Here is a 22,538-nt window from a genome sequence, read left to right as displayed (position 1 = left end):
GTAGAATTTATATACCTATAAATGCATATATATTAAAATTCTACGTGTATATTTAAGTAATTTTTTAACATAATTATGTCATTTGATTAATTAAAATTTGATTGACATGCCTGACAACACAGGGAGAAAGTGCAGAGAATTTAATTCGCATGCACTATATTAGACCCTGTAACTCTCCAAGACACCATAAAACCTGTACATAGGGGGTACTGTTTTACTCGGGAGACTTCGCTGAACTCAAATATTAGTGTTTAAAACTGGTAAATTGTATTACAACGATGATATTTTAAGTAAAAGTGACGTTTTTTGCATTTTTTACAAACAAACGGCACTTTTATGGACTATATTATTGTTGTAATATGTTTTACTGTTTTAAAACACTAATATTTGTGTTTAGTGAAATCTCCCGAGAATAACAGTACCCCACATGTACAGGTTTTATGGTGTTTTGGAAAGTTAGAGAGTCACATATAAGGCTTGCATTTCATTTTTTTGACATTGAAATTTGCCAGATTAGTTATGTTGCCTTTGAGACCGTATGGTAGCCCAGGAATAAGAATTACCCCCATGATGGCATACCATTTGCAAAAGTAGACAACCCAAGGTATTGCAAATGGGGTATGTCCAGTCATTTTTAGTAGCCACTTAGTCACAAACACTGGCCAAATATTAGTTTTTTGCTTTTTTCACACAAAAACAAATATGAACGCTAACTTTGGCTAGTGTTTGTGACTAAGTGGCTACTAAAAAAAACTAAACATACCCCACGTTCAATACCTTGGGTTGTCTACTTTTTCAAATGGTATGCCATTATGGGGGTAATTCTCATTCCTGGGCTACCACACCGTCTCAAAGGTAACATTACTAATCTGGCAAATTTCAATTTGAAAATGGAACGTTCTATATTTGACCCTGTAACTTTCCAAAACACCATAAAACCTGTTAATGGGGGGTACTGTTGTACTCGTGAGACATCGCTGATTACAAATATGTGCATTTTGTTGCCGTAAAACCTAACAGTATTATGACATTTACAGCTAAAATGTGAGGCGGAACTACAAATTTAAAAAAAAAAATCAAATTTCTCACAGTTTTTTTTAATTTTATTCATAATAAATTGTTTCAAATACAAATATTTTATATGAAATGAAAGCCCTGTTTCTCCTGAACAAAATGATATATAATAAGTGTGGGTGCATTTAATATGAAAGAGGGGAACTACGGGTGAACAGACATATAGCGCAAATTCCAGTTTTTGTTTACGTTTTGTTTTGATCAGAACGTGTACTATTGACTCCGTCCTGAAGGGGTTAATATGGAAAACAATAAACTGTAAGTTTTATCTTTATCAAGTCCGTGAGTGCTGATCATTATCCACAAATATATATATATATATATATATATATATATATATACACACATTCACACACACATATACATACATACACATAAATACACATACACTAATTGTATTTTAATATTAATTAAATATAATTTAATATATAATTTTATATATATATATATATATATAAATATCAAAATACACGTAGAATGATATTGATTGAATATATATAATTATCATATATATTTATATATAATATAAAATAAATAAATATGTATATACATAAAAAAAATAAAATCAAAAAAATAATAAAAAATAAATAAATTAAAAATATATAGGTGTAATTTTGTTCTAACGGTATTTTAAAATTTATATATATATATTGATATCAAAATACACGTAGAACAAAATATATATATATATATACACACACACACACACACACACACACACGCGTATATACATATATATCACTATATATATATATATATATATATATATATATATATATATATATACACACACACACACACGTATATATATATATATATAATAATTCTACGTATATATTTATGTAATAATTTTACATAAATAGGTAATTTTATTAATTAGAATTTGCGGGACCTGCCCGACAACCCAGGCCGAAAGTCCAGGGAATTTAATTTGCTAGCACTATATTTAACCCTGTAACTTTCCAAGACACCATAAAACCTGTACATGAGGGTACTGTTTTACTCAGAAGACTTCACTGAACACAAATATTAGTGTTTCAAAACAGTAAAATGCATTACAACGATGATATCGTCAGTGAAAGTGAAATTTTTTGCATTTTGCACACACAAATGACACTTACACGGACGATATAATTGTTGTGATATGTTTTAAGTTTTGAAACACTAAAATTTCTGTTCAGCGAAGTCTCCGGAGTATAACAGTACCCCTCATGTACAGGTTTTATGGTGTTTTCAAAAGTTACTGAGTCAAATATAAGGCTTGCGTTTCAGTTTTTTCACATTGAAATTCGCTAGATTGGTTACGTTGCCTTTGAGACCGTATTGTAGCCCAGAATGAGAATTACCCCCATGACGGCATACCATTTGCAAAACTAGACAACCCAAGGTATGTCTTGGGTATGTCCAGTCATTTTTAGTAGCCACTTAGTCACAAACACAGGCCAAAATTGGCGTTCAAATTAGTTTTTTGAATTTTTTGATACACAGACAAATATGAACACTAACTTTGGCCAGTGTTTGTGGGTTGTCTACTTTTGCAAATGGTATGCCATCATGGGCGTAATTCTCATTCTCAAAAAAAAAACAGTCTGAACCGCTTCCAATTTTGCAACAAACTAGGAAAAAATGCCTCCTTGACCCCAAAATAGCAGTCAGATGTCTCCTTCGATCAAGCAGCTATTACCACACTAATTAGAAATTATATCCCTGTATGTGATGCTTTTGCAAGTATTTATCCAATTGCAGTTTAAACTACACATGAACTACACAGTCTTCCTAAACACTTCCTGTGTAGTTATCTAATGTTTACACTTCCTTTATTGAAAATTCTGTTTAATTTAGAATTTCTTATCTTCTGCTCTGTTAAAATAAAAAAATATTTATCATGTATAAAAAAAAAAAATCAATACATAAAAATAAAAAGTTTTTCATAATATTAAATCATTTAGTTAGTTTAGTTGATCCAAAAATATAAAATCATTTGAAAAGCTTAACAACAACATTAAATCGAGGTCAAGGTGTGGTTACAAATATCTATCAGCTGTTACTGAAAACATTATCTTATAGCAGATATTTACCTCCAGAGATCTGTATGTTAAATTAATCAAATGGCACTATGAGTCCACTACATTTTCTATAACAAAAATTAGAATACTTCAACAATACTTACAATGCTATCAATCTGGTTTGTGTTTTCAGCAGCAGGGGGGTGAGGAGTATTTTCCATTTTTTGTGCTAAGTGCCGTGAGCCATACAGGGAATCATATGGAGACCATTGAAAAAAGGCTTCCTCTCCATCAAAGAAAATCAGCTGAATTGAAAGGTCTGGTTTTGTGTTTGAGGTTTTCTGTTAAAGAAAAGAAAAAAAAATACACTTAAAGTAAAACAAATGGCATTGATGTAGATAAAACGTAGTGACACAAGAAAAGAAAAGATTGAAGTCTCTGAAGTTAAACACAGAAGTGAAAGTATTTCTATATTGAATCTGCACATTTTCTTTTATATATGTAGTACACTCTGTCCAGAGGTAATGACATCAGAAAGCACATCAGTGTGGAGTTAAGACTCTCATGGGTCTGGAGTACGTTATGTTGCAGCCTGATATAAGTATATTTACTGAACACGATACGTGTCTGTAATGTCCAGTTTATGGAGAATGATGTATGTATGGCAAATAAGTAGTAAATGCCTATTGAAGGGATGTACAAGGCAATATCCACAAGGATATTGCACTCATCATTAAATTCACATACCGGTATGTAAACTGGACATCGCAATGCCTATATCAAATTGGATTTTATAAACCCCAGTTTTTCTTCCAATCCAGGTTTTCTGACAAGTAAAACTGCCTGTCTACATATATGCTTTCCTTTTAAACCCTGTGGGATGCAATCATGAAGTACACTTTAACCCCTTAGTGACCAGACCGTTTTTCAATTTTCTTACCGTTAAGGACCAGGGCTCTTTTTACATTTCTGCTGTGTTTTGTGTTTAGCTGTAATTTTCCTATTACTCATTTAATGTACCCATACACATTACATACTGTTTTTCTCGCCATTAAATGGTCTTTCTAAAGATAACATTATTTTCATCATATCATAATTCACTAGAAATAAAAAATGATAAAATATGATGACATTCTTTAAAAAAAAAAAAAAAAAACACTTTTTGAACTTTGATCCCCCAAATCTGTTACGCATCTACAACCGCCAAAAGAACACCCATGCTAAATAGTTCCTAAATTTTGTCCTGAGTTTAGAAATGCCCAACGTTACCCTAGGGTATTTAGATAACCTAGGGTATTTCAAATGGTGGTATTTTAACGCTTTGCATGCACTAATTCTACCACCAGTCTTTTTCAACCTATTGGGTAGTCATTTTTTGTGTTATTTTTCTCTCACATTATACTTTAGGCATGGATTCTCAGCTCCTGTTATGTATTACTGCCAAACAACACCACGATATGTGTTCAGCAACATCTCCTGAGTACAGTGATATCACCCATGTACAGGTGTGTTGGGTTCTCTGAGGGCTAAAAGACCTTATTTGAAGGGTGCGCATTGCAGTTTTCCAACTTGGAATTTTCACAGCTGGTCATCATGCACTCATGTCTTATTTGGGACAATTTGAAGCCGTCCAATGTAATTAACCGCCTTCAAACCATATATTTTTGAAAAAGTAGAAACTTTCTATGCACTAATTCTACCACCAGTCTTTGTCAACCTTTTAGGCAGTCATTTTTTTTTGTGTTATTTTCACACACACTGTACTTTAGGCATTGATTCTCAGTTCCTGTTATGTGTTACTGACAAAGAACACCCCAATATGTGTTCAGCAACATCTCCTGAGTACAACAGTGCCCCCAATGCACAGGTTTTATGGGTTTTTGCAAATTTACAGTGGTCAAATGTAGGGCTTTACCCTATACCATGTTTGCACATTGAAATTTACTTTTGAGACCGTATAGTAGCCCAAGAATGAAAATTAACCCCATCACGGCATACCATTTGGGGGGGGGGGGGTGTAAGGGGTAAAAGGTATGGATGGGAGGGGACAACGGGGTAAGGGGTAAAATGTATGTATGAGCGGGAAAAAGATTTAAGGGTAGAAGGTTTGGTTAGGGGGGACAAAGATGTAAGGGGGAAGGGGCATGGATGGGGGGACAAATATGGAATTGTATGGATTCAGGGGGGACAAAGATATAAGGGTTAAAAGGAATGGATTGGGTGGAGGGACAAAGGTGTTAGGGTAAATGGTATGGATTGGAGGGGGGACAAAGATGTAAGCGGTAGAAGGTATGGGGGACAAAGATGTAAGGGGAAGAAGGTATGGGGCAAATATGTAAGGAGTAGGGGGTATGGATGGGGGGGCAATTAGTTAAGGGGTAAAATGTATGCATTGGGGGGACAAAGATGTAAGGGATAGAGGGTATGGATGGGGTGATAAATATGTAAGGGGTAGGGAGTTCTGGATGGTGGGGACAAATATGTAAGAGGTAGGGAGGTATGAATGGGGAGGGACATAGATGTAAGGGGTAATGAGGTATGGATGGGGAGGGAAATAGATGTAAGGGGTCAGAAGGTATAGATGGGGACATAGATGTAAGGGTTAGGGAGGTATGGATAGGGGGACAATGATGTGAGAGTTAGGGAGGTATGGATAGGGGGACATAGATGTAAGGTTTAGGGAGATATGGATATGGAGGGGGCATGGATGTAGGGGATAGGTGTAGCGGTACTTACCCTTTCCAGGGGCCGGCCGGGGTCCTCTGTTCAAGCCGCGCGTGGCCCTGCTGCTGCACGAGCGGCGCGCGGCTCATCCGATGGCTGAAAGAAGAAGGTGGGCAGTGACCGCGAGAAGCGGTCACGTGTCCCGCCTGACTAAGAGCGCACCCCGGGTCTCGGGTGCACTCTTAAAGGGACAGTGGGAGGCTAAATTGGCAAAGGCCTCCCATTGGTCCCTGTCATGCCACACTCCCCATACACTTACCTTTTGGGGGCGTGGATATTACAGGGACCAATCAAAATAGATGTTTAGGCATATATACTCACCTTTTCCCCTTAGTTCCTTGCCCTATCGTGGTTTCTGTTTCAGTTCCCTTTAGCGCTTGTTGTGTTCAGTTGTGTTCCTTCCTACTTGACCTTGGCTTTATTTCTGACTATGTCATCTCTTTATCCTTATCTGTTTTGTTTGCCGGCTTGCTGTTTACTGTGTACCAGACCCCGGCTAGTCCTAGTTTATGCTCTCTCTTTGTGCCCTTGACCTCGGATCGCTCCTGACTCTGTACTCCTCTCATATACGTCGAGTCCGGCCACTCTAAGGTCCGGTAGACGTATCTCCCCTCTGTGTTGTCTTCTGTTTAGTTGAATTCGTTACATTACGATAGGGCCATGGACCCCGCAGATTTAGCTCAGCAGATGGCGTCTCATGAGGCTAGATCTGTAGAGCAGGATCACCGTATGGATCAGATAGCCCAGGCTCTCCAGACGCTCTTATCTAGAACTATTCCAGCAACCTGTCAGGGTACCTGAAGTCTCTACCTCGGAGGAGGTTAGACTTCCCGACGGCCGTTCTCTCAGCGGGGCTGATTCATCCAATCCTCACAGCTCTCATAGTCATTCCCACGCCGGCCGCGAGAGTCCCGCTTCCTTTTATGACACGACGCTCAGGAGTCGACGTCATGACGGCAATCACATCCCGACCTGTCAATCTAGTTCGGAACAACCAATCAGGGCTCGGCAAGGGCGGAGTCATCAATTAAAGAACCGGGGTATAAAAGAGGGATGTGTGTAATGGTTCATTGCCCTGTCGTGGTTCTAGCTTGTCTGGTTCCTCAGTGCTCTTATGTTTATTGTTCTATTTGGTTTTGACTCGGCTTGTACTATCGTTCCTGTTTACCTCTCGTGTCCTTTGACCTCGGCTTGTCTCTCGCTTACCTGTTCTCTCGTTCCCTCGACCCCGGCTTGTCTCTGACTATTCTCTGCTCTCTCCTTACGTTAGTCCGGCCATTCTAAGGTCCGGTATACGTACATCTCTCCTGTTCGTACTCTGCGTGTTGGATCCCTGTCCCGATCCTGACACAACCATACCTAACCCTCCTACACCTCTTCTTCCTGAAGTATCTACTTTGCCTAATACTTCGGCCCATTTAACACCTTCTCCTAGTTATGGAGGGGACTCTAAGACATGCAGAGGTTTCATTAATCAAATAGAATTCCACTTTGAGATGTATCCACGTTCCTTTCCCACAGAAAGGTGGGGCTCCTTATGCACCAACTTACCGATAAAGCACTTGAGTGGGCAAATCCTATTTGGGAGGCTAATGGACCTATGGTGTATGATTTCAATAGTTTCCTTACGGCTTTTCGTAGAACTTTTGACACAACGAAAAGGTCAAAAAATGCCGCAAGAGCATTAATGAAAATTAAACAGGGTTCTAGGTCTGTGGCTGACTATGCCATTCAGTTTCGTACCCTTGCTTCACAGGTAGATTGGACCAACAATGGGTTAACTACTGCATTCATAGAAGGTTTATCTGACACTATATTGGATGAGGTAGCCGCTAGGGAGCTTCCTATTGCATTAGAGGACCTTATTGACTACCTCATTGATATAGATAATAGGATTCATGACAGGCTCTATACTAAAAACAGGAATAGACGTTTGCAATTAGGGGTTGCCAAACTCTCTGATACTGAAACATTACATAGGAGAAGGGACGGACTCTGCCTATACTGTGGTAGGAGAGACCATATGGTAAAGGAATGTCCTTTGCTTCCGGAAAACTCTCGCACCTAAGACCTTATAGGGGACTGGCCTTGGGTGTGATATCCAAGTCTCCTAAATTGCCTCCTAACCGTTTGCTTCTCCCTGTTTCTTTGCATATGGGAGAGAGTTGCATAGCTGAGCACATACACGCCCTGGTTGACTCCGGGGCAGCTGAAAATTTCATAGACTCTGGTTTTGTTAAGGAAAACAACATTCCTATCAGAGAGAAGGAGATACCTTTGCCCGTTGAGGCCATAGATGGTAGACCATTAAGTTCTCCAGTGTTACTCATGAAACTGTACCGTTACACATGTATACAGGGGTTTTACACTTTGAAACCATTCGGTTCCAGGTCATCACCTCTCCCTCTTCTCACGTCGTGTTAGGGTACCCATGGTTACGTGCTCACAATCCTATTTTCGACTGGGAGTCAGGGCAAATAAAATCATGGAGCGAAGCCTGCCAAGAGTCTTGTACTATTGAAGTCACCCCTTTGAATTCTATTAATGTTCCTACATCTCCTTCTTTGTCTACTGTAATACCTCCTCAGTACTTATTTCTCAAGACTGTCTTCAATAAAAGGGAGGCTGACAAATTACCACCTCACAGACCCTACGATTGTGCTATTGATTTATTGCCTGGCACTATACCTCCAAAGGGTAGGGTGTACCCTTTATCTGTTCAAGAAAACCGTGTCATGGAGGAGTATATTAAGGAATCACTAGAAAAGGGGTTTATTAGGAGATCCTCTTCTCCGGCTGGATCAGGGTTCTTCTTTGTATCGAAGAAAGAAGGTGATTTAAGACCGTGTATCGATTATAGAGGTCTAAATAAAATCACCATCAAAAATGCATACCCTATACCTTTAATCACGGAATTATTTGACAGGCTAAAACATGCTACTGTATTTACTAAATTGGATCTTAGAGGTGCATACAATTTAACACGTATTAAGAAAGACGGCATTCAACACTAGATCTGGCCATTACGAGTATACTGTTATGCCATTTGGTCTATGTAATGCCCCAGCAGTATTTCAAGAATTTATTAATGACGACCTAAGAGACTTTATTCACACATTTGTAATTGTGTACTTGGACGACATATTAATATACTCTACAGATTTACACACTCATCACAGACATGTTACAACCGTTCTGAAGACCCTTCTTTATTGTAAACTGGAAAAATGTCTATTCGACCAATCCGAAGTCCAGTTTTTTTGATATTTGATTTCCGCTACAGGTTTTCGTATGGATCCCCAGAAGCTTTCTGCTGTCATGGAATGGCCTCTACCACAAGGTTTGAAAGCCATTCAGCGTTTTCTTGGTTTCTCTAACTATTATAGACGCTTTATTAAAGGTTTTTCCTCTATTGTAGCGCCTATCACCCGTATGACAAAAAAGGATGGCAATACTCGTGTCTGGTCTCCCGAGGCACTTCAGGCTTTTGAATTTCTTAAAACTACGTTCGCATCTGCACCTATTTTACAGCATCCTGTCCCCTCACTGCCCTATATTCTTGAAGTTGATGCTTCCGATATCGGGGTAGGTGCTGTCTTATCCCAAAGAGTCGCCTGAAAAGCCATTGCATCCTTTTGGCTTCTTTTCCAAACAAATGTCCAAAGCAGAAAATAATTATGATGTGGGTAATCGCAAACTCCTTGCTATTATTTTAGCACTCAAAGAATGGAGACATTTGTTAGAAGGAACTAAGGATCCTATCCTCATATTTACGGATCACAAGAACCTATCCTACCTTAGTGAGGCTAAAATATTGTCTTCTAGGCAGGCTAGGTGGTCACTGTTTTTGTCCCATTTCAATTATATTATTACCTATAGGCCAGGTGATCGCAACACTAAAGCAGACGCTCTGTCCAGACAGTTCGAAACTGCTGACAAACAGGAGATTGATGTTACTCCTGTCATTCCCCCAGACAGGATAATAGCTACTACTATTTTGTCTATTTCCTCGTCCCTCTTGCAGACCATACAAGCGAAACAAAGCATGGCACCTAGAGAGAAGCCAACTGATAAACTATTCCTTGATGTTCCCGAGAGGCGAGATATTCTGTCGTTGTATCATGACACTAAGACTGCTGGACATCCTGGTATTTCCAAAACGGTGTCAGCTGTTTCTCGGTATTTTTGGTGGGATTCCTTGTGCAAGGATGTCACCGACTATATAGGTGCTTGTACTACTTGTGCCTGTATGAAATCTTCTCGTAGAGTTCCTTGTGGGCTGTTGCATCCGTTACCTGTTCCCGAGAGACCTTGGTTTAACCTGTCCATGGATTTTATTGTTTAATTACCCCCTTCGAATGGTAACACTGTTATCCTAATGATAGTAGATTGGTTTTCCAAGATGGCTCACTTTGTGTCTCTTCGCAAGCTGCCCACGTCTAGGGAACTGGCACTTATCTTCGCTAGAGAGGTGTTTCGGTTGCATGGCATTCCCGTATACTCCTCTCATATACGTCGAGTCCGGCCACTCTAAGGTCCGGTAGACGTATCTCCCCTCTGTGTTGTCCTCTGTGTAGTTAGTTAGTTACAATAGGGAGGAATGGAAATGTGGGAGACAGATGTAAGGGGTAGGGAGGTATGGATATGGGGGCATAGTTGAAAGGGATAGGGAGGTATGATATGGGGGGAGACAGACATAATGGTATGGATGGGGAAGACAAACATGGAGGGGAGAGACATGGATGGAAGGGAGAGATATAGAAGGGAGACATGGATGGAAGAGGGAGAGATATAGAAAAGGGAAGACATGGATGCAAGAGGTAAAAACCTGAATGGAGGGAGAGATATGTATGGAAAGGATAGGGAGGTATGGAAGGGACACATATGGAAGTGAGAAATACCTGAATGGGAGGGGGAGACATGGGGGAGAGACATGGATGAAAGTGGGAAAAACATGGATGGAATGGGGGGAGAAATATGGAAGGGAAGAAGACATGGTGAGGGGAGGGGAGAGATGGATGGTTGGGAGACATGGGGGACAGAGATATGGTAGGGAGGGAGACATGGGGGAGAGATATGGAAGGAGGGATACATTGGGAGAGAGATTGGTGGGGTTGAGAAATTGGAGGGAGACGTGGGGGGAAGAGATTGGAGGGAGGGAGACATGGAGGGGAGAGAGACATGGGGGGAGGGATATGGAAGGGAGGGGGAAGTGGGGGGGATAGATATGGAAGGGAGGGAGACATGTTGATGGAATGGGGAGGGAGACATGGATTTCCGTCCATGGAAGGGAGGAAAACAGAGAAATGGATGGAAGGGGGAAGAAGGGGGAAGAAGAGACATGGATAAAATGGCAGTAGAAGCGAGTGGAGCAGAGAGTGCGGCTACCTACCTGGCTGAGACAGCAGTTTGCAGAGGGACTGAGAGAAGCGGAGTGGACACTCCAGACAGTGGCATTACAACTGAGACAGTAAGTAACCTGAGGTGTAGCTTTTAAGTAAATTATATGATGTACCCAGGATTACATATAGTAATTTTAGTTTGTGTTGGTCTCGGATTCACCAATTTTTATACAGGTCACAGGCAGCCATGATAAACAGTTACATGATGCCATCTACTCATAAGGAGTTATTACTATCACACAAAGACAAAAAAACGTTAATCCTACCATACACAGTCAGCTCAAAACTGTCACAAACACAAGCAGTCAACATCACATATTGACAGCACAAAATGAGTAAACACATTCACATCACACACAAACTATTCCTCTCATACACAGACAACCCAATAAATCATGTGCAATCCTTATTACACTGAGACAGCCAAATATATCACACACAAACTGTGGCCATTACACTCAGAGGTTATCGGTCACAACCATGGTATCTGTTAGTTATATATATATATATATATAAAAAAAAAATGTAGACACACCAGTAAAGTCTCCTGTTTGTAATATGGTGTAGGGCTGCACTGCCCTGGGGCCACTGTAGGATGCATCCTTAAAAAGTTCTGCCATGGCTGCTTTAAGAGTCTAGCCGTGGCCTGATGCAGATGCGGCCGCAAGAGTGTGAGAGCATGGATAATTATCATGGATGATGTGATGTCGCCGCCGGAGTTCTCATATCCGGCATCTTTTTCCTCCTGTGTGCAAAAGGCTGTTAGAAGTCCTGGGGCAAGTCATGTAAGTGCAGTCTTCATGCTAGGGCAAGTCCTGTGAGTGCAAAACGCTGGTGTAAGTGAATATATGATCCCAATATATACACATGGTTATGTCTCACACACTGACCTGATATTTACCTCTGCACAGGGAAATTCATATAACCTTGTGTACATACTGGGGCCTATATATTGCCCTGTACATGTGGTATATATCAGGACAGTGTGTGAGATATAACCTTGTGCAGGGTTATACATCAGTCTTATCTATAAATAATACATGCTTCAAATGTGCTTGCAATAAGGTGTGCTTTACTTATGTTGTGCTTGTCATAAGGAGTGATGTACCGGTGTTATACTTGCAATATGGTGACAAGCAGAGGCGGCTCTAGACTTTTGGAGGCCTTAGGCGAAAATCAAATATGAGGCCCCCCCCCACGCGCGGTAAAAATAAAAATAATAAGCAGGCGATATTAAAATTAACTGTATAAATTGCATATTTTAAGGCAAACATTAATAAACCTCATAATCTCACTATTCACAAACTTATTTTTGTTATTAAATTATTCTACAAAATACCTATACACAATCATTGGGTATATATAAAAGGTTTGTGGCTGACTACTTAGTTATTCTTGTTGATGTCTCCTAAAACTGAAATAAAGTTGTCAACAGAGTATTAAAAGAACACTACAGTATCAGGAACACAAATGTGTTTTCCTGACCCTATTGTATTGAACTATTTACCCCCCCCCCCCCCCAATGTAGTAAAAACTTACCTAATTTCAAGAGCTGCACAAGTCCGCCAGCGCCGGATCCGCCCAATTGGCTAACATAATCTAAACTGATGATCTCAGTCAATCACAATGACTGATGTCAGCCAAGGAGTCAAGTCAGGGGTGACTGCCATGGTTAATTATCATCTCCTAATAGAGCGTGCAGGTGCTGAACGTCAGTGCAGCACTAACCCAGAAAGTACCTGTACTGGCAGACTAAGGAGTAGTCATTGGAGGTGCTCCTCGGTTGTAATGTAAACACTGCCATTTCTCTGAAAAGGCAGTGTTTACATGAAAATGCCTGCAGGGATAAAGGGACCTTTCCTTTATTTTCCATGAGCTCTCTTTCCCTTCCCATTTAATTTATTTTCCATGTGCTCTTTCCCTTCCCATTTAATTTATCTTCCATGTGCTCTTTCCCTTCTCCTGTAATTTATTTTCCATGTGCTCTTTCCCTTCTCCTTTAATTTATTTTCCTTTGCTCTCCTTCTTCCCTTCTCCTTTAATTTATTTTCCTTTGCTCTCCTTCTTCCCTTCTCCTTTAATTTATTTTCCTTTGCTCTCCTTCTTCCCTTCTCCTTTAATTTATTTTCCTTTGCTCTCCTTCTTCCCTTCTCCTTTAATTTATTTCCCTTTGCTCTCCTTCTTCCCTTCTCCTTTAATTTATTTCCCTTTGCTCTCCTTCTTCCCTTCTCCTTTAATTTATTTCCCTTTGCTCTCCTTCTTCCCTTCTCCTTTAATTTATTTTCCTTTGCTCTCCTTCTTCCCTTCTCCTTTAATTTATTTTCCTTTGCTCTCCTTCTTCCCTTCTCCTTTAATTTATTTTCCTTTGCTCTCCTTCTTCCCTTCTCCTTTAATTTATTTTCCTTTGCTCTCCTTCTTCCCTTCTCCTTTAATTTATTTTCCTTTGCTCTCCTTCTTCCCTTCTCCTTTAATTTATTTTCCTTTGCTCTCCTTCTTCCCTTCTCCTTTAATTTATTTTCCTTTGCTCTCCTTCTTCCCTTCTCCTTTAATTTATTTCCCTTTGCTCTCCTTCTTCCCTTCTCCTTTAATTTATTTTCCTTTGCTCTCCTTCTTCCCTTCTCCTTTAATTTATTTCCCTTTGCTCTCCTTCTTCCCTTCTCCTTTAATTTATTTCCCTTTGCTCTCCTTCTTCCCTTCTCCTTTAATTTATTTTCCTTTGCTCTCCTTCTTCCCTTCTCCTTTAATTTATTTTCCTTTGCTCTCCTTCTTCCCCTCTCCTTTAATTTATTTTCCTTTGCTCTCCTTCTTCCCCTCTCCTTTAATTTATTTTCCTTTGCTCTCCTTCTTCCCTTCTCCTTTAATTTATTTTCCTTTGCTCTCCTTCTTCCCTTCTCCTTTAATATATTTTCCTTTGCTCTCCTTACCTTTCTCTCTTTTCCTCTGCTCTTCCGTTCAGTTATCTCCGTTTTCTCTCTTCTCCTCTGCTCTCTTTTCTTCTTCAGCAGCAGCTACTCATCTCGGTACCGCAGGCGGGGGATGCAGGGAGGGGTTACGTCGTGACGTCGCAACGTTGTGACGTCATCACCATCGGCATCGCGGATTGGCCGATTACCAGCTAGTGTGCAGGAGGAGGGGAGGGGACTCACTCCTGCACGGGGAAACTAATGTGAGAGGGTTTCATCTTCTAATATCGCCGGCGCCGCGGCAATCTTGATGTGGCCGCCGGCCGACATTAAAGTATTTAAATAATATTTCTTTTATTTTTTTCTGGGAAAGAACGCCCTGCAGCAGCTCTCTAATTACATGGTTTAGGCGGCCGCGAGGCCCCTTCTAGCGCGAGGCCTTAGGCGGCCGCCTAAACCGCCTAATTAGAGAGCCGCCTCTGGTGACAAGCATTCCTCTGGCACATCACCATCATCACACAAGTATGAATGTGTGTTTAAATATATATTTATGATTTGAGGCTGATAATAGATTATCATTGGCATTATTTGATATGTACACTAGCAGGTGGGAGGGATTGCAGGAGTTCTCCTTGCATTGATTTCATATAGTGCGGGGGGGCTTTGGGTGACTGGCAGGGCTCTGTTACTAAGAAACCTTAGGAACCTTAATTCCTATTTATTTATTTTTTATGGGACAGGGAGGATCTGGAAACAAAATATAATGCTAGGTCTGTTTCTTAAGCTTCCCTTTACATGGTAGAGCACTTATATTGGAGTCATATTATATGGAGCATGAATGCGGCTAGGGGGGAAAAGGGGGTGCCGATACAACTTCTCGCCACTGGCGCTTGAGACCCTAGGCACGCCTCGGTTTGCTACAGCACACAAAGTGACACACACAGATTAAAATGACAATAAAATGTTAATTTTCCACACTTGTGGGTTTTTAAATTGCTATTTGTGTCTGTGTATAAATGGTCAATTAGTTTGTTAGCTCTCATGTGAATGCCCTGAGCAGGCTAGATACTGAGCCATTAGGAGCAGAAACAAACTGTTAAAAGACCTGCGTAACAAGGTAATGGAACTTTATAAAAGGTGAAAAGGGATATAAACTATATCCAAAGCCTTGAAAATGTCAGTCAGTACTGTTCAATCACTTATTAAGAAGTGGAAATTTGTGGATCTCTTGATACCAAGCAAAGGTCAGGAAGACCAAGAAAGATTTCAGCCACAACTGTCAAGAGTTGTTTGGGATACAAAGAAAAACCCAGAGGTAGCCTCGGGAGAAAAACAGGCTGCTCTGGAAAAAGACGGTGTGGTTGTTTCAAGGAGCATAATGTGACGATACTTGAACAAAAATAAGCTGCATGGTCAAGTTGCCAGAAAGAAGTCTTTACTGCACCAATGCCACAAAAAAAGCCTGGTTACAATATACAATATATGCAACACTTTGACACAGCTTCTGGCACACTGTAATTTGGAGTGACGAGACCAAAATAGAGTCACAACCATAGGCACTATGTTTGGAGAGGGGTCAACAAGGCCTGTAGTGAAAAGAATACTATCCCCACTGTGAAGCATGGTGGTGGCGCACTGATGTTTTTTTTTTTTGGGGGGGGGAGGGTGTGAGTTCTAGGGGCACAGGGAATTTTGTGAAAATGTATGGCAAGATGAATGCAGCATGCTATCAGAAAATACTGGCAGACAATTTACATTCTTCTGCACGAAGGCTGCGCATGGGACACTCTTGGACTTTAAAGCATGACAATGACCCTAAGCGCAAGGTCAAGTTGACCCTCAAGTGGTTACAGAAAAAAAGGGTGAAGGTTCTGGAGTGGCCATCACAGTCTCCTGACCTTAATATCATTGAGCAAGATGACCAAAACCTTTGCGTGACCTAGAGGCATTTTGCCAAGACAAATTGGCAGCTATACCCCCTGCAAGAATTAGGTGCTTCATAGACAACTATTACAAAAGACTGCACGCTGTCATTGATGCTAAAGGGGGCAATACACAGTATTACAAACTAAGGGTATGCAGGTTTTTGAACAAGGGTCATTCATTTTTTTCTTTGTTGAAATGTTTTGTTTTATGATTGTGCCATTCGGTTATATCCTACAGTTGAATATGAATCCCATAAGAAATAAAAGAAGTGTGTTTTGCTTGATCACTCATGTTGTCTTTAAAAATGGCACATGTATTACCAATTTTCCAAGGGTATGCAAACGTTTGAGCACAACTGTATACATAAGAGGTTAGTAGTACAGTGAGCATATACCTGTTACCAAAAAGCCAAAGAAATTTCACAACAGTGTAAAATGTGTTAGGCACTTCTCTTTACAATGTGCAAAACAAAAAATTTCTAACAGCTGCATACTCAATACACCGCCTGTGTAACAAATGTATATAGAACCAGCACAATACGTGCTTCCCTCACAATATACTTAAAATCATAAAAATGTACAATGTAAATTGTTTTCCCAGACCTGAAAATCAAAAAAAGTTGTTTGGTGCAGAACATCCAAATAATACTTAAAGTAATGCAAGCACTCTTTAGTAAATAAACCCCATATGGTGTTGAACTTGCATAGACCAGAACAAAACAACCAATTTTAAGTATATTGTGAGTGCAGCACGTATTGTGGTAGATTGTACCGGTTATCGGCTGCGTCTCCTCCTGCTTCCATCTGTCATCACACTGTCAACTTTGTTTTTTTTGTGAATTTTTTTTAATTTTTTTTTTTTTTATTGAAGATTGCAAAACAGAAAAGCATTGATAGATAGGTATTGCAGGGCCCAATAAAAAGGAACATAGTTCAAGACTCACAGGTCTCTAGCATTACAGGAGGGAAAGATACATATAGGTGAAGAAATCACGATCTGTAATTAATCATACTCTTGGGTGTGCCCCAGATTCATATGACCATTTTCTGTGCTTGCTCCATGCTCTTTGCTTGCTCCATGCTCTCTGATCCTCCCTGTACCCCTTTATGTGTGATTACTCCCTGTGCTGTCTCATGTGTACTCATCCCTCCTCTGTGCATACTTTCTGTGTCTCCCCATGTGTGCTTATTCACTGATTTATGCAAGCTCCCTGTGCATTCCCATGTGTGCTTACTCCCTGCTTTGTGCATGTTCTCTTTGTGCCCTTATTATTATTATTATTATTTTATTATTTATATAGCGCCAACAAATTCCGTAGCGCTGTACAATGGGTGGACTAACAGACACATAATCAGACCACTGGACGTACAGGAACAGAGGGGGTTGAGGGCCCTGCTCAATGAGCTTACATGCTAGAGGAAGTGGGGTATAGTGACACAAACGGGTTAAAGTAGGGGAATTAAATAGTTTGTTAGAGAAGGGTTTATTGAGTGCTTGGTAGGTCATTTTTGACAGTTGCAGGAAAGGAGTCATGGGGTGGGGGATGAGAAGCCTGCTGACAGTTTAATTGATACGCTTTAACGAAGAAGTGAGTTTTCAAAGATTTTTTGAAGGAGTGGAGGCTGGGTGAAAGTCTGATTGAGGAGGGAAGGGAGTTCCACAGAATAGGTGCAGCCCTAGAGAAGTCTTGAAGGCGAGCGTCAGAGGTGGGGATCCGTGCAGAGGATAGGCGTAGGTCTTGGGATGAGCGCAGGGGTCTCGACGGGACATACTTGTGTATGAGGGAGGATAGGTATGTTGGAGCAGCATTATGTAGGGATTTGTAAGCAAGCGCCAGAATTTTGAATTGGGCCCTATATCTAACTGGAAGCCAATGCAGGGACTGACAGAGCGTGGAGGCGTGGGAGGTGCGACCGGACAGGAAAATAAGCCTCGCAGCCGCATTCATTACAGATTGCAGCGGTGCAAGCTGGGAACATGTAAGACCGGTCAGAAGGGGATTGCAGTAGTCGAGGCGAGAGAGAACAACAGCATGAACCAATATCTTAGCCGCGTCTGGCGTTAGATATGGGCGGATGCGCGCTATGTTCTTGAGTTGGAAGCGACAGGATTTGACTATCGATTGGACATGGGGAATAAAAGAGAGGTCAGAATCGAAAAGAACCCCTAGGCAGCGAGCCTGCGAGGTAGAGGTGATAGTAGCGCCGTTGACTTGGATGGAGACAACAGGAGTAGCAGCACTTGAGGGAGGAAAAACTAGAAGTTCTGTTTTGGACAGGTTGAGTTTAAGGAAGTGAGCAGCCATCCAGTTGGAAATAGCAGAGAGGCAGTCAGAAACACGAGTCAAGGTGGGCGGAGAGAGATCAGGGGAGGACAGGTAGATTTGCGTATCATCTGCATATAAATGATATTGGAAACCAAAGGAGCTGATGAGTTTACCAAGGGAGGCAGTATAGATGGAGAACAATAGGGGGCCGAGGACAGATCCTTGGGGGACGCCGACAGAGAGGGGTTGGTGAGAAGAGGCAGAACCAGAGAAATAAACACTGAAAGAGCGCTGGGAGAGGTAGGAGGAGCACCAGGAGAGAGCAGTATCCCGTAGACCAAAGTTACGAAGAATGTGAAGAAGCTGTTGATGATCAACAGTGTCAAATGCGGCAGAAAGATCAAGGAGGATTAGGATAGAGTAGTGGCCGTGAGATTTAGCAGCAATTAAGTCGTTGGATACTTTGGTCACAGCAGTTTCGACAGAGTGACCAGCGCGGAATCCAGACTGAAGGGGGTCAAGCAGAGAGTTGGATTCGAGAAAGTCTGTCAATCTGGCGTACACAACTCTCTCGAGGATCTTGGAGGCAAATGGGAGTAGTGAGATAGGGCGGTAGTTGGATGGGGAGTTGGGATCAAGGTTGGGCTTTTTCAGAATCGGGGTTACGGTTGCATGTTTGAAGGGTGAGGGAAATGTGCCAGAGGAAAGGGAGAGATTGAAAATGCTAGCGAGAGGAAGAGCAAGAAAGGGAGACAAAGTGCGGATGAGATGCGAGGGAATAGGATCGAGAGAGCAGGTGGTGGGGCGGGAGGACAGGAGCAAGCCCTTATGTGTGCTTATACCGTGCTCTGCCCCTGCACCACATATATGCTTGCTTGCTTCCTGCTCTTTGCATCTTGCATAGGGTTGCCACATGACTTATTATAACTGAACAGCTAGTACTTGAAGCTGTCTGGCTGGTGCAAAAATACCAGCAATGCAAAGGCCAGTATTTTTCTCTGACCACTGGAAGAGTGTTCAGAGAAATTGAGACAGAATATCTACCTCTATTATGCATGCCACACACACACACACACACACACACACAAACAACACCCGCCACACAGAATACACTCAAACACCACCATGATGACAAACACCACCACACACTCATAGTGTACATACAGTCACAGTAGGCACACACTTGGATAAGGCTATACACACACTTAGATATGGTATTCACACAATGACACACTGCTATGCACACGCTGCTTTACACTCTCAGACAGTATACACACAATGACACAACACTACACGTGTACACACATACTGACAGCCAGTATACACAATGGAACACTAATATACACACACAATGCAACATGTACAGTCAAACATAGTATACACATTGTAAACAGTTTTTAGCGAGTAAGGGAATTTTCCTATTTCAATTTATTTATTTTTTCTCTTATGTTCCTGTGATGTTATGCAACATCCGGTGATATTTTCCCCTGTGATATTGTGTATTGATTATACAAATTAGCATGGCCAATGTTTGTTTTTTTCCAAGAATGTTGGCAACCTAATCTTGGAATCTGTTCACCAACCCCAATAATAACCCATTAAGCCTTAAAACCATCCATTCACTATAGGTATTACCCAAGAAACCCTGAGACAATTTTACTCTAGACTCTTACAGCATTTTTACGCAAACACTTATTTACTCCCATGTTAACTTGCATATTTGGGTCTTGGCAACTGCATCCACATTATCTTTATTAAACAGGCAATTGACAATTGCAGGTCATTTAAAAAAATATTACAATATCAATTACAATGTAATTTACAGTAATAAAATTGAAAACATTTAAACATACCTGGAAGCGATTATCTAAAGCTCGTGCCAGTTCAAGAATCATTGCACAAGGTACAGCAGAGTCCGTTGCGCCTACAAATACTTTTCCATCCCACTGAGAACCAAAGTATTTTGAATCATAATGGCACGCAAAGACCAAACGACGCTTGGCAGAAGGCTTAAGAGTGCTGATTATGTTCGTGAATGTCACATAGCCATAAGGAGTTTGACTTTGAAATGTATCTTCTTCTATAGTCCACCCTGCTTTAAGCTTTTGTAAACGCTCTATAATGTGCTGGTGAAAGAAAAAAAAATTAAATGTAAAGCAGGTAACAAAGTAACATATATAGTAATACATGAGGAATAGAGATGTCCCGAATAGTTCGCTGGCAGATAGTTCGCCGCCAAACATAACTTGTTTCGCGTTCGCCACGGACGGCGAACATATGCGATGTTCGGTCCGCCCCATATTCGTCATCAGTGAGTAAACTTTGACCCTGTACCTCAGTCAGCAGACACATTCCAGCCAATCAGCAGCAGACCCTCCCTCCCAGACCCTCCCACCTCCTGGACAGCATCCATTTTAGATTTATTCGGAAGCTGCATTCTTTTTTTTTTTTTTAGACAGAAGTGTGTTATATTTGAGCATGCTAGGCTGAACGTGTGTATATCATGGCTAGTTGTCACTGTGAGGCGGGCGTAACCCTTACACTACCTGATCGATACAACATCATACCTGATGTTTTAAAGCACGTTATTCCAAACAATTTAGAAATGTTAGGTGATTTATGCCCTTTATGGATTAAAACCAGACTCTGCATCAACTATGTAATTTTCCATGGGAGTTTTGCCATGGATCCCCCTCCGGCATGCCACAGTCCAGGTGTTAGTCCCCTTGAAACAACTTTTCCATCACTATTGTGGCCTGAAAGAGTCCCTGTGGGTTTTAAAATTCGCCTGCCTATTGAAGTCTATGGCGGTTCGCCCGTTCGCGAACATTTGCAGAAATTCGCGTTCGCTGTTTGCGAACGGAAAATTTTATGTTCGTGACATCTCTAATGAGGAATAAACACTCATCAGTATAATCTTTAAAAAAAAAAAAATCTTCCTTCCTCACACCAACTAGCTGTTATTATATGTCAGTCAAATATATTGTGCATTATTGAAAGAGAACAAAGTTCTTTTTTTTCTTTTATATTTTATTGGAGTTTTATATACAATAAAACACTTTTCCAATATATGATTCTTAATAACATGACACTGTTGTGCCTTCTCGTATGGGTTATGGCATTCAATGTGTCTCATAGATAATAACATTTAGCAAACATATATATATATATCATAACATTTTAGCAAACTTATGTAACTTGGTATGGTTTCACTGATTTCGTCTGGGTTATCAAGAGGGACAAACCTTTGTGCATTGTTTATTCGAGTGTTGGTCGTGTGTGATTTGAGTGCAGGCTATGGGCCCTATGTGTAGGACTGATTGCGCTGTAATGCTGTGTGTCGTTGTAAGGTAGGTAAGGTGAGCAAAGTCCCCTATATCGGAGCTAGGCGTTTTATCTCCCCTCTCCTGCGTTGGGTATGTTCTCCTGGTGTCAATTTTTGCAGTCTCTGGGCAAAGACTTTAGGAGTGCCATGATCGCTTGTTCCCGCTAGCTGTGTGGTCTTCTGTGGTGGCCTTGACTGGTGCAGGCTCTGAAGGAAGGCTTCTGGGTCACCGGTTGAGTCTAGTGTAGTCACCATATTGTCTCCTGGGACCTCCAGTGTTCCGTCCATCCCCCATCGGTATTTAATTTTTGCGTCTCGCAGGCGTTTTGCAGTTGGGGCCAGTTTCCTTTTCTCTGTCAGTACCGCGAACGGTAGGTCTGCATATATCGTTATGGAGCTGCCCTCAAAGTTGATGTTGCCAGTGTCTCTGGAATATGCCATAATTGCAGACCTTGCTGCCACATCAGACGTTACTGCTATGAGGTCTCGGGGGGCTTCTGTGGGAGCCGATGCTGATTTGCGTATCCTGAACGCTGACACCCGCAGCTGGTTGTTCTCCCCCCTCTTTAGGCCCATGGCTGTCGTCATTCGTTGCAGGAAGGGGAGTAGCTCTGGTCCCCCAATATGCTCAGGAACCCCTCTGACTCTGATATTGCGGCGCCTGTGCCTGGACTCCTGCACAGTCACCATTCGGGTAAGTTTCTGGATCTGGGTGGTCATTTTCTCCAGCTGATCGTGGGTGGCCTGTGTTCGAGTATCTCGTGCCGCCTCCCTTGACTCTAGATCGGTTACTCTAGTTGTGAGCTTACCCAGATCCGCTTGGGCTCCTTTGAGGTCTGCTTTCCACACCTTCCTGAAGTCCTGCTGGAGGTTTCTAATGTCTCCTCGTGTCGCCGGCAATGAATCTCCCTC

The 22,538-nt window shown here is 41.3% G+C and overlaps 1 protein-coding gene across 1 annotated transcript in view; it reads right to left on the bottom strand.

Moving 5' to 3' along the window:
* The window catches only part of QPCT (glutaminyl-peptide cyclotransferase), a 298,053-nt gene that overhangs the window by 49,670 nt on the left and 225,845 nt on the right, over window positions 1-22,538 (bottom strand). The window contains exons 3-4 of the mRNA XM_063443353.1: window positions 20,155-20,427; window positions 3,245-3,421 (exon numbers count right to left, since the gene is read on the bottom strand). Coding sequence (XP_063299423.1) covers window positions 3,245-3,421; window positions 20,155-20,427 — 450 coding nt within the window. The remainder of the gene's footprint in view (window positions 1-3,244; window positions 3,422-20,154; window positions 20,428-22,538) is intronic.

This window comes from Pelobates fuscus, chromosome 2 (assembly GCF_036172605.1).
Source record: "Pelobates fuscus isolate aPelFus1 chromosome 2, aPelFus1.pri, whole genome shotgun sequence".
NCBI classification, from domain to species: Eukaryota; Metazoa; Chordata; class Amphibia; order Anura; family Pelobatidae; genus Pelobates; species Pelobates fuscus.
This window is presented reverse-complemented; position numbering and strand designations above follow the sequence as displayed.